This window comes from Miscanthus floridulus, chromosome 13 (assembly GCF_019320115.1).
Source record: "Miscanthus floridulus cultivar M001 chromosome 13, ASM1932011v1, whole genome shotgun sequence".
NCBI lineage: Eukaryota > Viridiplantae > Streptophyta > Magnoliopsida > Poales > Poaceae > Miscanthus > Miscanthus floridulus.
In genome coordinates this window covers 90,106,316-90,122,093 of record NC_089592.1, presented here as the reverse complement: position 1 = coordinate 90,122,093, position 15,778 = coordinate 90,106,316, and the positions used below count along the sequence as shown (strand labels likewise).

The following is a 15,778-nucleotide window of genomic DNA, read 5'->3' as shown; positions in this document are numbered from 1 at the left end:
ACATGGAGCACTGCGAGAAGGACACGGGGAAGCCGGTGTTCGCCGTCGGGCTGGTAGGAGTTGGTGGCGCCGGAGTGGTCCAGAGCAGGGGCGGCGGCGTCTGGACGAACGAGCAGAGCACGCCGCCCATGTAAAATCTTGGGTCCAGTTTAGTTTGCAAAAATTTTTGCAAAATTTTTCACATTCTCCGTCACATCGAATCTTTGGACGCATGCATGAAGCATTAAATATAAATAAAAAATAAAACTAATTACACAGTTTAGATAAATCCACGAGACGAATCTTTTAAGCCTAATTAAACTATGATTGGACATTATTTACCAAATAACAACGAAAACGCTACAATAACCATTTTGCAAAATTTTTTGCATCTAAACAAGGCCCAGTGAAGGGCACAATTGCCATCCCCTGTTTACGACACGGTGGTATTTTCTTTCCAAAACACGCGATCTTTTTTTATTTTTTATGCTAGCTAGAGAACGAATTTCCCATATTTTTTTCGGGTTATCTGGGTTCTTCTCCTTGACAAGGGTTTGGCGTGACCTAACAGGAGTTGAAGCAGTAATAACATCATGCCAAGAGCACCCTCTGTTGCACTCGCTGGAATATCCTTGCACGAGGCGCCTCCGTCGCCGGCGGCTACTTGCCTGCATCCGAATGCACAGCCATGTCGACGTCTACCTAACGTACGCTCCAACGAAACCCTTGTTGATTCGTCCATCCCTCGACCTCCCCTGGGTATGATTTGGCTGATCACACAACTGATCTATTAACATCAAATCGCAGTGCGAGACAGAAGACGTATGTGATCCTCAACGTCAAGTATCTGGCGAAGATGGTCAGGGAAGGCCAATCGCGAGACGCTTCCTACTACCTAGGTGGTACGACTCGAGCTACGAGGGCAGGCTCCTCAATGTGTTCCTGTTTGACCTCCTTGCCTACAGGGTGATAGGCTACCTCTGCGACTGGCTCATGAGCATCTACAAGAAACCTGTGCTTGATAAGTATCCGTGCTTTGCCACGCGATGTCCTCTTCCGGCGCAAAGATCATGCCAGGTCAGGTCTCTCTTAATTACCCTCTTGATGTGCTGCGACTGTGATTGATTGATTGAAATATGCAGCTAGCATGCTAACTTTCTGTGATGAACTACTACTGCGTGCAGTGCCTTCCTGGATTGGCAACTCGTCAGGAAGATGGTCGAGGAGATGGCCTACAGGGCGCCCGAGCTCAGGGATAGGATGCAGTACCCGCGCAGCAGGAACAGCCTGTACCATTGGGTCCAAGTACGTATATATGTGCGCACTACTGTCTGTTTCTGTTTCTAGTTCTAGCACAATGGATTGATTTACTGGTCAAGTTATCTAATCTTACCTACCATTCGTTGAAAAAAAAGGCGTCGCGTGAAGCATGTAAACCGGAAGCAGCAGTCAACAGATCTCGCCCAGTTCTATCTTCAGATGAAGAAGAGGTACAACAACATGCACGTGAGTGGATACCCTCTTGCTGTTTCTGCTTGTTGTTTTTTACACTAGTAATAATGGGCCTGCAATTTGTTTAGGCTACCTTCTTCTTTGAGTCCGGGGGCAGATCATAGCTGTTCAGGCATTCTAGTGTCAACGGACATGTCTGGATAATGACATCTTTTTCTAACATCATATACACATGATAAAAAATATATATATTTAGCTCTCGATTCATACCATACAATTGCTCTGCTTCATGACTGAGCTTTTCAACTGCAGAATCAGCAAGGGTAGGAGGAGAGCCGCTGATAGCTCTATTTGGTACGTACAGGGTACAGCTAGTTTTTCCTCTGTTTCATTCCTGTAATTATTTTGCTTACCAATTTACATGTTAACCGGTGTGCTAACGAGATCGAGTGAAACCTAGTTTTACCAATTAGTCTGCCTGAAAGCTACTTTTCCCCTTTTGAGTGAGTTTTGTTGTTTTCTGTCTTATTTATTTGCTCCTATGCCTGTACATTTTCGTCCTGATAGATGTTATTATTGGCTTGATAGCATAAAACACCATGTATGTTATGATTTGAATTGGATCCACATGCAAGCTAACGAAACAGCAACGGCCCCAATTTAGTTTCAACTTCTAGTTATTGTGCGAAGTCACTTTTGACTTGCTTCTATATAATAATGACTGGTAAACTCTTGTGGTCTTCAGATACATGTTTTGAAGCTGGTAGACTTCTGGGGCTTGAGCAAGGGCAATTCCCTGAATTTTTGTCAAAAGAAGGTAATTTCGGTTCACCACTGTTAAAAACTAGCTTCATTTTTTAATTGCTGAGATTGTTTCTTCTCTGCAGACTTTCCGTACTTTCAGCATAAGCTAGCTCGTGGATGTGAGGTCATATCCAGTAAAAAAGTCAAACCTTCATCCAAACCAAGTAACGTGAATAATGTTTTCTGCAATTTTATCTAAGCTGTTATTTCAGAATGCTAAGCTTGTTGCTTCCTTGGAGATACGTCGCAGAGGCGTGCTGTTGTGGGCTCTTCAGTAACTAACTCAGGCAAGTTGTACCAGATTTCGTTGATTAAATTGGGGCAAGCTTCCACCTTCTTTTGATCAGTTAAGTTAATTGTTGGAAGGTTAGATTTGTTACTGTGGGACGCCACTGCAGACGTCTGTTTAAAATTCTTTAGGCTTGTTAATTTCCTTAACTTTGTGATATTAGGCTATGTGCTGAATGGTTTGTGATAGATAATAGACTTGGTGCATCTATGGATGCAGAGGCTGGTATTAATTTTCATCCAGGAAAACTGCAAATGCTGCCATTGTGTTATTTTTGTCCTTATGAGTTTGTTGTTTTGGGCAGGCACAAAGGGCTCAAGATGCTTTCAGGAGTCTCAACTAGATACTGTGCATCCAGGAAATGATCCAAAGAGGCCACGGACTGCTGGAAATTTTGGGATGTGAGTCCATTTGAGTACTGAATTGTGATGTGTTCATCAGTAACGATGCATTTTGGCACATACAAATACACAGTTATGCAGCCATGTTTATACTTCTTTTTCTATTCTGTGTGATGTTCTATGCAGAATTAGATAGGCTAAGGGAGTCAGAATAAGAGCATCTCTGTACATTGCAAATTCTGCGTGAAGATTGAGGGGGGGGGGGGGGGGGGGGGGGCGGTGCGGAATCTGCGTGAAGAAACAATAACTTATTTCTTTCTTTCCTTTTGAGATTCTAGCTACGTAGAAAATGAGAGAGTTCAGGAGAACCTAATTATTTGTATTCTTCAGAAGAAAATTTGCCTTGAGGCTCAATTCAACTTTCAACACAACCCTGTAGAAAGAAAATTCCCGGCCATTGAATGGAAACGCAGTTTACAACAGTACTTGCCTCAAAGTAGCACCGGCGCTATATTAACATTCAACTAATGATGATAGGGCAAGGGACCACTCACGGTTGTTTACGATTACAGGCAGGCACATTAAACAGTGTCAGTGGTAATCGTCACTGTCAGAGTGTGAAGTGAATTAGAGAAACACCTGAAAATAGACACGGATTGCTGCTGCATGGAGCGTATTTGTTTGTGTGGTTATAGTTAATATATATAGCTAGTTAGCGAGCAGCACTAAAAAGACATATGTTCAGATTAAAACGCTCAGCTTCTACTCTATTCTTTTTACTTCTTATTATTCTTTTTCAGATCAGTTTTCAGATCAGTTTGTTGTGATTTAGTGTGAATGTTGATGATTTCGCATGCTCTCTGTTCGTAACATTATGTTGTCCATTGAAACTTGCTGAGGCGTTGCAACATATGGAATCATATTGGCTTTAATAACTTGAACCTCGTAAAACGGGTCATTTTCATCTTGGATCAATGGGACATAAGCTGCTTGCAGTAAGCTTACAGTAAGAACGAAAGGAAACGATGCAGGAATGTGAAAACAGCTTCGGCAACAGCAACAACATACGAGTACCAGGCAATGGTTTCCTTATGGTCATCGTGCGTTTTGTATATATATATTATATATTTCATCATGGGTACATTAACTAATTCCTAAAATAAAGCCGAGCTGCCCACAACACAAACTGTTGATCTGATCTCCAAGAAGCAGTCTGTCAGTAACAACTATATAAAGGGGAGGGAAACAGCTGTGCACAAACTTCTTTTTTTATTATTATATTGTGAGGGACATCACAATTTTGCTATGTAATCATCCTCCATGCTTTATTGTTTTCCAAGGCCACTACTACCTCAATAAAATGTTAGTGGCCAGCAAGTCTACACCTACAAAAATTGCCACGGCAGGAACCCGTCTAGAAGTATCTGTAACCAAATAATGCTCTAGCCCATGGCCTTAATTTTACCCCCGGCACTGCTAAATATGAAGTTCTAACAAAAGATGTCCGTGGGAGAACTCACTAATCCCTCCATGGGTCGCTCTCGGGTCTAACTTCCGAGGGCTCAATCACCTCTGTTACGGTGCCTTCAGATGAGTCTGCCTCTGCGCTGGCCTCACCCATTGATACCTCGGCCTTCTCCGTGTCGGACCTTCCCCATCTCCCACCCAGGGCAATCGCCATCATCTCATAGATCTTGCCACCCAACTCAGCTGGACTCTCTGGCTGGAATTATGACAAACATTCCAACATTTTAATAAATGATTTTCACCAAGACCATCAAAATCTGTAAATGTATTCCATTGTACTCACAGTATATCCACTTGAGATTAAAGCAGACTCATATAGGAGCTCAACAGCCCTCTTGGCTTCTGTGCAATCAGGCTCATTTTTGCAAGCAGCCTGCCAACAATAATTTATCATTCAGATTAGTTACTTCATATAGCTCAAGCACGTTAATTGTTCTTAAGCTGGACAATTGATTCCCAAGGGGTAATGGTCTTACACTCAAATCCTTGATAATTGGGTGGTCGGGATTGATTTCGAAAATCCTTCTTCCCCTCATGAATTCCAAGCTTGATGTGTCACCAAGTGTTTGCGCCTTCATGAGCCTGTCAGATTTTGAGAAATACATATGTATGAGGAAACAGATAATGACTAAACAAAGCAATGGCTTAACAACAAACTTACCTTTCCATATTGGCGGACCAACCGAACTTGCCTGATACAAGAACACATGGAGATGAACTTAAACGCTTTGATATTTGGACCTTCGCAACCTTGTCACCAAGCTGTTGTTTAACCCAATCGCATAGGAGAGTAAACTCCTGCTTGGTTTCTTTAGTCTCTTCCTCTTCATCACCTGCAACAATAAATAAAGATATCTTCAATTCAATGCGATGGAAGTAATCAAACAGTGATAACCACTCTGAGCAAGCATAAGCATTTTCTCACCCAATTCCAGATCCTCTTTGCTGATATCCACAAATTTCTTCTCTTTGTAGGTCTGCAAGTTCTGAATGGCAACCTCATCTATTGGCTCAATAAGGTAGAGAACCTAATAAAAAAAAGCAAGCAGTACCCTGAGCCAAAGTATGAAAAGAAGAAAGAACATGTCTCTCTCATAGTCAATAGTGTCTTTACGTTAAAAAAAAAGGTCAATTGTGTCTATGTCAAGTACATACTTCAATATCTTTTTGGACCAGCTTCTCCAAGAAAGGAGCAGTCTTTGCACTCTGGAGACTATCTGTAGCGATGTAGTAGATTGCCTTTTGACTTTCAGGCATGCTCTCTACATATTGATCAAGACTTATCGTATCTCCCTCATTTTTAGAAGAGTGGAAGCGCAACAATGGGGCGAGGCGCTTGTGATTCCCTGTGTCCTCAATGCAACCAAGCTTAATAAACTTGCCAAAGCTCTCCCAAAACTTCTTATAATCCTACAGAACAAATTAAAGAACATCAATATCAAGTAAACAAATTAACTAGGAGCAAACTAAAGGTCCGGTTGTACCTCCTTATCTTCCTTTTCGGCAATCTCTTCAATCATATCAAATGTCTTCCTGACAAGTCGCTTGCGCATAATTCTTACCTGAACAACAAAAAAAATAAGATTTTCTCTAAATATATCGACAGTAAGAACCTTCCGAATGTAAAATTTCAAAGGGGTAGAGGAAAAACTGGCAGGTGTTTCACCTGTTACTTACAATTCGACTTTCTTGAAGAATCTCTCGAGAAACATTGAGGGGAAGGTCATTTGAATCCACCACACCTTTCACAAAGCTCAAGTATCTTGGAAACTGCAAGATGCACGCTAAAATGAATAATCCGTTCCATCTCAATCGATGGATAGTAGAAAATAATAACAATATATTATTAGCGTTGCAAGATAGTGTACCAGTTCACCATCGAAGTCATCGGAGATGAAGACTCTTTTAACATATAGCCGGATATTTTTGGTCTTGGGATTCATTATCTCCTCATTACTAAGTGGTGCCATGCCTGGAACATAAAGAACACTCCTGAATTCCACCTCACCCTGTTTATAGAAAAGATCAATTTATTGACTATATACAATGTACATGAATTTAAGTGTTTCACAGAGTTGTTTAATGAATTCACACACCTCTGTTGTGAAGTGAGTGTGGGCAAGAGGGTCCAAAAACTCATTGAATGTCTTCTTATAGAACTCATTGTATTCAGTGTTCTCAATTTCCTTTGGATTTCTCATCTGCATGGAGGGAATAGAAATCAACTGTCTGTTTTCTTCATTAGCCCTTACTACCTTGGAGACCAAAGTGATCACAAGTACCAGAAGGGTGCTGTTCTAAGTATGAACAGGCAATAGTAACTCCAGACTTACCCATATGGGTTTTGTTTCATTGGCTAGTTCCCAGTCCCAATATTTCTCAGTAACAGTCTTCTTCTTCTTCTTTTTCTCACCCTATATGTCAAAGTATGCCTAATCAGTTGCAAAAGAAGCAAGATTCTACAAACATAAGGAAAACTAGGAGTCCATTCAGAAAAACTAACCTCTGTTGCCTCTTCACCTTCTTTCGGCTCTTCATCCTCTTCAACCTGTCAATCAAGGGGGGATTACATCAGTGAAATAAATGAAAAGACAATACACATTCATAGATCAAAAGAACTGGTATGGTCAAGAGAAGTAAGAAGCTTTGTCAAGACCCTACCTCAACAGTTCTTGATTTCTCCTGCCATGTGTATATGGGGAAAGACACAAACTGAGAGTAGTTTTTTACTAAGCCTTGAATCCTTGAAGGGTCCGCAAACTCATACTTATCATCAGGCTATACAAGACATATTAACGTAAGGTTGCTATTAAGAAAAAGCATTTCCTGGCATATGAGAAGAACATAGCAACATACCCTTAGAAACAGAGTAATCTGAGTTCCACGTGTAAGCATTTTCTCAGGATCAGTCTCTTCCTTGATGACATAAGAGCTACTGTCAGCCACAGCTTCCCACACATACTGTTTATCTGATTTTGGACTCTTGGTGGACACCACAATCTGCAATGTGGGTTTGACAAAATGTCAACTTAAATAATGATCTAAGCCAGTGCAAAACGAGAAAAAGCTCATTCCATGTAAAATTATTTAAGAAAAAAAAAATAGCATCCAAGAAATATCTCAAACCTTCTCTGCAACAAGAAAAGCTGAGTAAAATCCAACACCAAACTGACCAATTAGACCATTGTCCGCCCCAAGGTCTTTGTTTTCCTGAAGAGCAATACATTTTGACATTAAGGAAAAAGACAATGAAACAATCACATAGACACTACAGCATTTAGGCCATAACCATATCCCATACTCATAGATGTATGCACAATTGTCAAGGAAGGTATGATGCTGCACCTTGAGGGCCTTCAGAAATTTTGAGGTACCACTCTGAGCAATGGTACCAAGGCAGTCCTTGAGCTCATCTTTAGTCATACCAACACCAGTGTCACTATTGAAACCAATAGCCACCAGAAAGTCATGCCATTAGAGTCTGTTCACAGAACACCAACAAGTAGTTCTGTCATTAACAGGAACTTACGTGATAGTAATCGTTCCAGCATCAGGGTCAGGCTTAATCCTTATTTCCAGCTCACCGCCATCAGCGAGCAAAGAGGAATCAGTCACGCCGAGAAACCTCAGCTTATCCAATGCATCACTTGCGTTGCTGGTAGAGCAGCAGATAAGTAGAATCCATGAATAATGGCATCGAATGAATTGCCATAGGTTTCCAGGTTCCAGCAAAAGGTACTGACCTAACAAGCTCGCGGAGAAATACCTCCTTGTGACTGTATAGACTATGGACGATCAAATCCATTAACCGGCTCACCTACAAGGTAGAACAGAAACAAACATACATATTTCAGTAACCAGTGGTCGCACACAATCAAACTCGGTCATACTTTGGCAACATTTCTGCTGAACTGTGGGTAACCTTTATCACATTAATTCAACCCCTCAAAATATTCTCAAGGTGTACGGACGAACGTCAATTAAAAATTCCATCTGAAATTACAGATATATATGGACCGTGCCCACGTCTCACCTCCGCCTGGTACTCGAACTTCTCCCCAGCCGCCTCCTCCCCGGCGGGCTTCTCGGCGACGGCCGCATCGCACCTCACCCTGAGCGACCTCCCCCTGCTTCTGTGGGCCTCCCACCTGAGCCCTCTGTCGCACCTGACCGCCCCGCTCCCCCGCGGCGCAACCGAGGTCGCGGCGGACGGCGCCCTCCTGCCCGCGCAGGGCCGCAGCGCCGCCACCGACGACGCGCCCAGAGTCCCGCTCAGCGCCGGCGCCATGGGATGGGAGACGGTGACCGCGCACGCCACGAGCTTGCGCGCCAACGTTCGTAGAGAGGGAGGGGGAGAGGGAGCAGAAGAGGATAAGGGATGTGGGTTAGGGTTTTTGTACTAAGCTGCGGGAGGCCGGAGGGTTCAACAGGAGGTAGGAGATGAGATGAGGCGCGGCCGAAGCTTCTAGAAGCAGCCGGGACCGAACACTGTCACTGAGTCATTGTGACTGTGAGCCGGGCCTCTTTTTTCTGATTTCATAGGCCCATTTATCGAAATGTCATGAAATCATACGTGATGATTGTAGCCACCTCAGGCCCGTTTGGAACGCAGGAACGTGCTTTTTCTGTCAAATTGAAGTGATTCCTATGAAATTTCTACACGATTCATGTGAAATTCCTGTTGGAAGCTACTCCGATCCTATGCACCTCACTTCTCAAGAAACTAAAATATTTTCAAATTTAACTAAACATATAAAAATACTAATATCTATGGTGTGTAATAAATATTATTGGATTAATCATCAAATATTTTTTATAATAAACTTATTTAGATATACAAATGTTCATACTATTTTCTACTTGAAGGTTTGATTCTTCACAAAGCTTGATATTTTTGGACGGAGGGTGTATCTTTCTTGCTGTTGCTGGTAACAGACTGAGCAGTCTCTATCCGGACACATCACAGCGTTGTGTTCTGTGTGTGTGTGTGTGTTTACAAGCTAGCTTCAAGCAACGTAACGTATACAAGTGTAAAAGAGAATCAGAAGCTGACATAGGCCGTGTTTGGTTCCGCCGCTCACGAACGCGCGACCGCGTTTAAGCGAAGCGCCTCCGAGGCCGCGTTTCGGGAAACGCCCGCCCGCGTTTGTTTTCAACCGGCCATCGCGCGTTGGTCGCAGTCCGTTTGGCGGGATTCTCAGCTTGTCTCGATCGTAACGCGCTGATACGCGGAACCAAACACGCCCATAAAGATCGTGCTATATTTCTCTTTACTGTTCGTGAACATCTTGTGATTAACATTCCCATCACGCAGTCTTCTTTTATATCTAAGCAACAAGGGAAAAACACTGACACTGAGGGCTCCTTTGATAGGGGCATCCCCGCGGTGATCCCGGACTCATCCGCGGGTGGCGAGAGGCCCGTGTCGCTGCTCCCCGTCGTGATCCACGGCACCATTTGGAAACCTCATGGGTCAAAATAAGCCCGTGCCTTTTCCACCCCAGCCCCGTCAATCCGCGCGGCTCAGAATAAACGCCTCCGAGGTCGTGTTGTTTCTTCCCGGTCGGTCGTCGCTCCCTCCTCGCTCGCTACTCCCGTCCCATGTCGCGTCGCCCAGGAAAGCATGGCGGCTAGGGTTTGAGCGCCGCCGTCTCCATCCCTTGAGCCAGCCGTCGTCGCCCCATGCCCTCGTCCTGTCGCCGCCGCCGCAACTCTGGATCCTGCTCCGACTTTGATCCGGGCGCACTTCCTGGATCGTTTCTGGTCTCGTTGCGCCGTCGTCGCCGCCATCTCCGTCTGCACCTGCTACATCCCCGACCAACCGTGTCGTGCGTGGTCTCCTAGGCGCAGGTTGGGCGCCTCATCCTGATTATCTTTGTGTGTTTCTTCTTAGATCTGCTCGTCTTTAGTCTTCACTTCTTAGAATCAAATCGAATGGATGAACTGGGTCGTGGTTCTTAGGCATGGCTGCTACTTTTAATTGAATCGCATTCTAGTTTTTTCTGCCTCACGAGTTTGAGAAATTAATGCTGCTACCTGTGATCTAGTTTTAGTTTTCGATTCAGAGAGAAAAATATAAAGTACTAATCACGTACTTATTTTTCAGGTAGAGAAATTCATACTGCTAGCTGTGATCGCTTGAAATTAATACCTCTACCTGTTATCTCGTGTAGCAGAGATCACAGGAAATTATTTTTTTCTCGAGCAGGCTTCACAAGAAATTAATTTGGATCAGTACCTCATTAATACTGTACTGCTAATGGTAATCACATTTTCTGACTCACAAGAAATAGTTTCTGATTTGGTACTGCTACCTGAGATCAAGAAATTAGTACTGCTGAAATTAGTATTCAGTCGAGTTGCTACCCGAGAGTAAACACACAAGCTTTAATACTGTAGTATATACCATTGCTCATATGCTCACTCATGTCCCTGTTCTGTAGGTTGTGAGGGATTAGTAAGCTTGTTGCTGCAAGTCAGTTGTTCAGTAGCTCTGATGACAATGGAACTGTAACTTGCCTACTATGTGCTGTAGCTGGGATTTTCAGAGACTTTATGTAGTTTTAATATATAGTTGCTGAATTATAGTTCACTCTTCATGGATTTTAGGGTTCTCATTTTGGTCATGTGGGTAGTGTGCTGACATATGTTTAAGAAAAAAAGTATACTTTGTTTGGTCAGGACTAATCTGAAGCGCAATTTCAGGCTCTGTTTAATTTACTCTTGTCTCAGAATTTCAGTATTTTCTTTGAATATAGAAATTATTGGATTTGTTTACGCTGATCCATCTTGTATTGTTACTGAATCTTAACTGTCCATTGCAGAAAATTCAGTTCGTGACATTTCCATTCACTGTCCAGAAATTATTGGATTTGTTGACGCTGTTCTTTGAATATAGAAGGCACAGGAGCCCTGGTTCTACAGCTCCTATAGGACGCTGTCGTCGTGGCGCGGGCAGTGGGGTGTAGGCGGAGGGGCAGACTGTGGGGGTATGGCCCCCGGTATCTACAATACAAGACATGGGCTGTACCATCAGAGGTGGCCCAGCCCACAAGATCAAGGTGTGCACGGCGCTGCTCGGCGTGCACCGCAAGATATTATATAGTACCAAATAAGCTACTTTACTTGTAACCCTACCTCCTCCAGAGTATATAAGGAGAGGTAGGGGTCCCCTAGCATGGGGGATCCATCAAGATCTATCAGATCTGATATACATATAGCAATACAATCAGACGCAGGATATAGGTATTACGCCTTCACGGCGGCCGAACCTGGATAAAACCTCGTGTCTGTCTTGCGTCACCATCTCGTTCGTAGCTTGCGCACCTATCTGCCGATAATCTACTACCTTGGGCATACCCCTAGGTAGACTGCCGACCATATTTCGTCGACAGTGGCGCGCCAGGTAGGGGGTGTGCGTACTGCTCCCCAGACGAACAAGATGGTCATCATCCCTGGTTCCATGGCTACGCCGAACGGCCTCACGTTCATCATCAGCCAGATCACCTAGACCACCGGCTCCGACAACTTCATCGCTATGACCACAGAGGAGGCGCAGATCTAATCTGCGTCGACCACTGCTTCACCAGCATCAGCTACGGCTCTGACCACGTTGGATCTGGCTCCGGCCATATCAGCATCATCTTCAGCCACACCGACAACCCGTCGTTCGCTTCCTCGCTACAAAGGGAGGCAGATCGACAACACCGACCTGCTGGACTCCATTGATCAGGACGACATCGCCCGGACTACTTACTCCGACCACCTGCCACGTCGCAATGATGATCGCCGCGAAGAATGGCGCCGTGACAACCGCGACTACCGCCATGATGACAGTTCGGAAAGCTCGAGCGCCGGGCAACTTCATCAACGCCAACCAGATAATGTCATACGCCGCCGATCAGACGTTCTATCTAAAGCTAAGTGATGCTTTAATATTTTTCTAAATATTTTCCAATCTTCGTATATCATCATAATGTTTCTTCGAACTATTTTCTCTATGTTTGCTCTCCAAACGTTTTTCTTTCATGTATACCATCTTAAAGATGACATACAGCTAAGTCTAAGGCGAACCCTCGAACAGTCACGTTGATGCTCGGACGCCTCCAGAGATGGCCCTGTCTCTGGCTCCTCCCTATACGTGCATGAGCGTCTGCCCTCTGCGTTATGGGTGGTCGGCAGCGGCTCCTTGGTCACGCCTGTTCCTCCTACACGTGCACGGGCTCCACGCTCGACGTTATGGACTATGGGCTAGCTAGGGCTAGAGACTCAGCTACACACTAACTATTCGGGTGGTTTATATTAAACATAAATATATTTTCACGCCAACTGATCGCCGAACTGCATACGTCGTTTCATCACCATTACTGATTTTTCTCTGGAGTTTCTTTATTTGTACATCATGTACTACCCGTTCTACATATTTGTATTGCAGGATCGTCGTCTAGGTGATCGGACCACCTGGTGCTCGGGCTTCTCCACCGATCAACTGGTCGGACCGCTTGGTTCATGGACTCCATCGCTGACCAGATCGGACTAGTCGCCGGTCGCTTCTACTCAATGTTCACTTCACCGCCGACCAGTCGACCAGAATATTCGTCGCTCGTGCTTCATCGCCAGTTACGTCGGTTACTCCTCGACCCTCAGAATCTTCGTGCTTGAGGACTAAGTGGGCACACTTCACCGCACGGATGTCGTTAGCTACGTGGGTGCTCGAACCTCGCCGCCAACGCTGGGGACTCCATGCTCCTCGGTGCTCGGTCATCGCCAGTGATGCCGGGGACTCCTCACTCCTCGGTGCTCGGACTTCGCCAACGACGTCGGGGACTCCTCGCTCCTCGGTGCTCGGACATCGCCGCCTACGCCGAGGACTCCTCGGTGCTCAGACATCGCCGCCTACGCTAGGGACTCCTTGGTGCTCGGACATCACCACCTACGCCAGGGACTCCTCGGTGCTCAGACGCCGCTGCCTATGCAGGGGACTCCTCGGTGCTCGGACATCGCCGCCTACGCCGGGGACTCCTCGATGCTCGGTCATCGCCAGCGATGCCAGGGACTCCTCGCTCCTCGGTGCTCGGTCATCACCAGCAACGCCGAGGACTCCTTGCTCTTCGATGCTCAGTCATCGTCAGCGATGCCGGGGACTCCTCGCTCCTCGGTGCTCGGTCATCGCCGCCTATGCCAGAGACTCCTCGCTTCTCGGTGCTTGGTCATCGCCAGCGACGTCGGGGACTCCTCGCTCCTCGATGCTCGGTCATCGCCAGCGATGTCGGGGACTCCTCGCTCCTCGGTGCTTGGTCATCGCCAGTGACGCCGGGGACTCCTCGCTCCTTGGTGCTCGGTCATCGCCAGCGATGCCAGGGACTCCTCGGTGCTCCCTTGGTGGTCGCATCTTGCTACATCTCATCGGTGTGCTATCAAGCTGCTCCATGCTGTTTGGATCAGGGTGCTGATCTTAGGCAGCATGTCTAGGGTCTTGATACGTGCATGTCGGACGACGTCGGCAAAGCTTTCAGACTTCTTTTTCTTTGACCCTGCTACAAGATTCATTCTTCCTCTTCTAGCAGGCTTGGGGACTAAGTGGGCACACTTCACCTTGCGGTGAATGTGCTTGTTCTCATCTCGAGGCTACGCCCGGGGACTGGCTGCCTGCTCGGCTGGTCTTCTACTTACTGACCCTAGCACCACACGACTACGTCACCTACTGTCAGGCTCGGGGACTAGCTATGGGGGTATGGCCCCCGGTATCTACAAGACAAGACATGGGCTGTTGAAAGGTCCTAATGGCTAGAGGGGGGGTGAATAGCCTAATAAAATCTCTACAACAACACTTAACAAAATGGTTAGACAATTATGAGGCGAAGCAAGTATTGCCCCAGCCTACTCAAAATGCAAGCTACCTACCACAATTTTAGTTTAGATAGTGTCTATTCACACAATAGCTATGACACTACCCTATGTTAGTGTGCTCTCAAAGGCTAACTAAAGAGCCACACCAACCAACCAAGCAAGCTCTCACAACTAGCAACACTAAAGAGCTTGTCAACTAGTTTGCGATAAAGTAAAGAGAGTGATCAAGAAGGTTATATCGTCGTGTAGATGAAGAAACCAATCAATCACAAGGATGAATGACAATGAAGACCAATTACCTCGGAATCAATGATGAACACAATGATTTTTTATCGAGGTTCACTTGCTTGTCGGCAAGCTACTCCTCGTTGTGGTGATTCACTCACTTGGAGATTCACGCGCTAATTGGCTTCATATGCCAAACCCTCAATAGGGTGCCGCACAACCAATACAAGATGAGGATCACACAAGCCATGAGCAATCCACTAGAGTACCTTTTGGCGCTCCGCCGAGGAAAGGTCAAGAACCCCTCACAATCACCATGATCGGAGTCGGAGACAATCACCACCTCCACTCGACGATCCTCGCTGCTCCAAGCCGTCTAGGTGGCGGCAACCACCAAGAGTAACAAGCGAAATCCGCAGCGAAACACGAACACCAAGTGCCTCTAGATGCAAACACTCAAGCAATGCACTTGGATTCACTCCCAATCTCACTATGATGATGAATCAATGATGAAGATGAGTGGGAGGACTTTAGCTAGGCTCACAAGGTTGCTATGTCAATGAAAATGGCCAAAGATGTGAGCCATAGCCGGCCATGGGGCTTAAATAGAAGCCCCCACGAAATAGAGCCATTGTACACCTTCACTGGGCACACTGCGCTCTGACCGGATGCTCTGGTCATACTGACTGGACCCTAGACTCAGCGTCTGGTCCACTGATTTTTGCCATGTGTCACTCTGAGTTAAAACCGAATCGTCAGATCACAACGGCTAAGTGCTGACCGGACGCTCCGGCAAAACTGACCGGACGCTGGAGCCTCAGCGTCCGGTCGAGTACAGTAAGGGTCCAAATCCATTTTTCTTCGCCCAGACATGTCCAGTCCACCTTGACCGAACACAGCCCAGCGTCCGGTGATATACCCTAGCTACTGTACGGCCAAGTCAGCATGACCGGACGTAGGCAGTCAGTGTTCGGTGCATTCAGATTCAGCGTCCGGTCACTTGATCGACGCTGGCATCTTCTCTGTCTTCTTCACCCTTGCTCAAATGTGCTAACCACCAAGTGTATTACCTTGTGCACATGTGTTAGCATATTTTCACAAACATTTTCAAGAATGTTAGCACTCCACTAGATCCTAAATGCATATGCAATGAGTTAGAGCATCTAGTGGCACTTTGATAACCGCATTCCGATACGAGTTTCATCCCTCTTAATAGTACGGCTATCAAACCTAAATGTGATCACACTTTCTAAGTGTCTTGATCACTAAAACAAAATAGCTCCTACAAATTATACCTTTGCCTTGAGCTTTT

At 45.6% G+C, this 15,778-nt stretch overlaps 2 protein-coding genes across 3 annotated transcripts; one reads left to right on the top strand and one right to left on the bottom strand.

Moving 5' to 3' along the window:
* The first annotated feature begins 795 nt into the window (after window positions 1-795).
* Window positions 796-3,109, top strand: LOC136498872 (uncharacterized). Of its 2 annotated transcripts, none has more exons than XM_066494587.1 (10): window positions 796-878; window positions 945-1,056; window positions 1,164-1,284; window positions 1,395-1,485; window positions 1,744-1,785; window positions 2,177-2,248; window positions 2,319-2,399; window positions 2,475-2,522; window positions 2,829-2,925; window positions 3,052-3,109. In XM_066494587.1, the coding sequence occupies exons 3-10, from the start codon at window positions 1,195-1,197 to the stop codon at window positions 3,059-3,061; spliced, it is 531 nt and encodes a 176-aa protein (XP_066350684.1). In that variant the 5' UTR covers window positions 796-878; window positions 945-1,056; window positions 1,164-1,194; the 3' UTR covers window positions 3,062-3,109. The 2 variants fall into 2 exon arrangements, with proteins under 2 accessions (XP_066350684.1, XP_066350683.1); XM_066494586.1 differs by having other exon boundaries at window positions 829-881.
* A 1,008-nt stretch (window positions 3,110-4,117) lies between these two features.
* On the bottom strand, window positions 4,118-8,851 carry LOC136499060 (heat shock protein 90-5, chloroplastic-like). Its single transcript, XM_066494759.1, has 19 exons — window positions 8,426-8,851; window positions 8,136-8,209; window positions 7,922-8,047; window positions 7,738-7,831; window positions 7,519-7,602; window positions 7,249-7,392; window positions 7,054-7,170; window positions 6,896-6,940; window positions 6,726-6,806; window positions 6,489-6,593; window positions 6,261-6,401; window positions 6,070-6,162; window positions 5,877-5,954; window positions 5,548-5,802; window positions 5,318-5,420; window positions 5,054-5,225; window positions 4,869-4,974; window positions 4,676-4,765; window positions 4,118-4,588 (listed from the first exon to the last, which is right to left on the bottom strand). The coding sequence occupies exons 1-19, from the start codon at window positions 8,678-8,680 to the stop codon at window positions 4,385-4,387; spliced, it is 2,367 nt and encodes a 788-aa protein (XP_066350856.1). The 5' UTR covers window positions 8,681-8,851; the 3' UTR covers window positions 4,118-4,384.
* Between the last annotated feature and the right edge of the window lie 6,927 nt (window positions 8,852-15,778).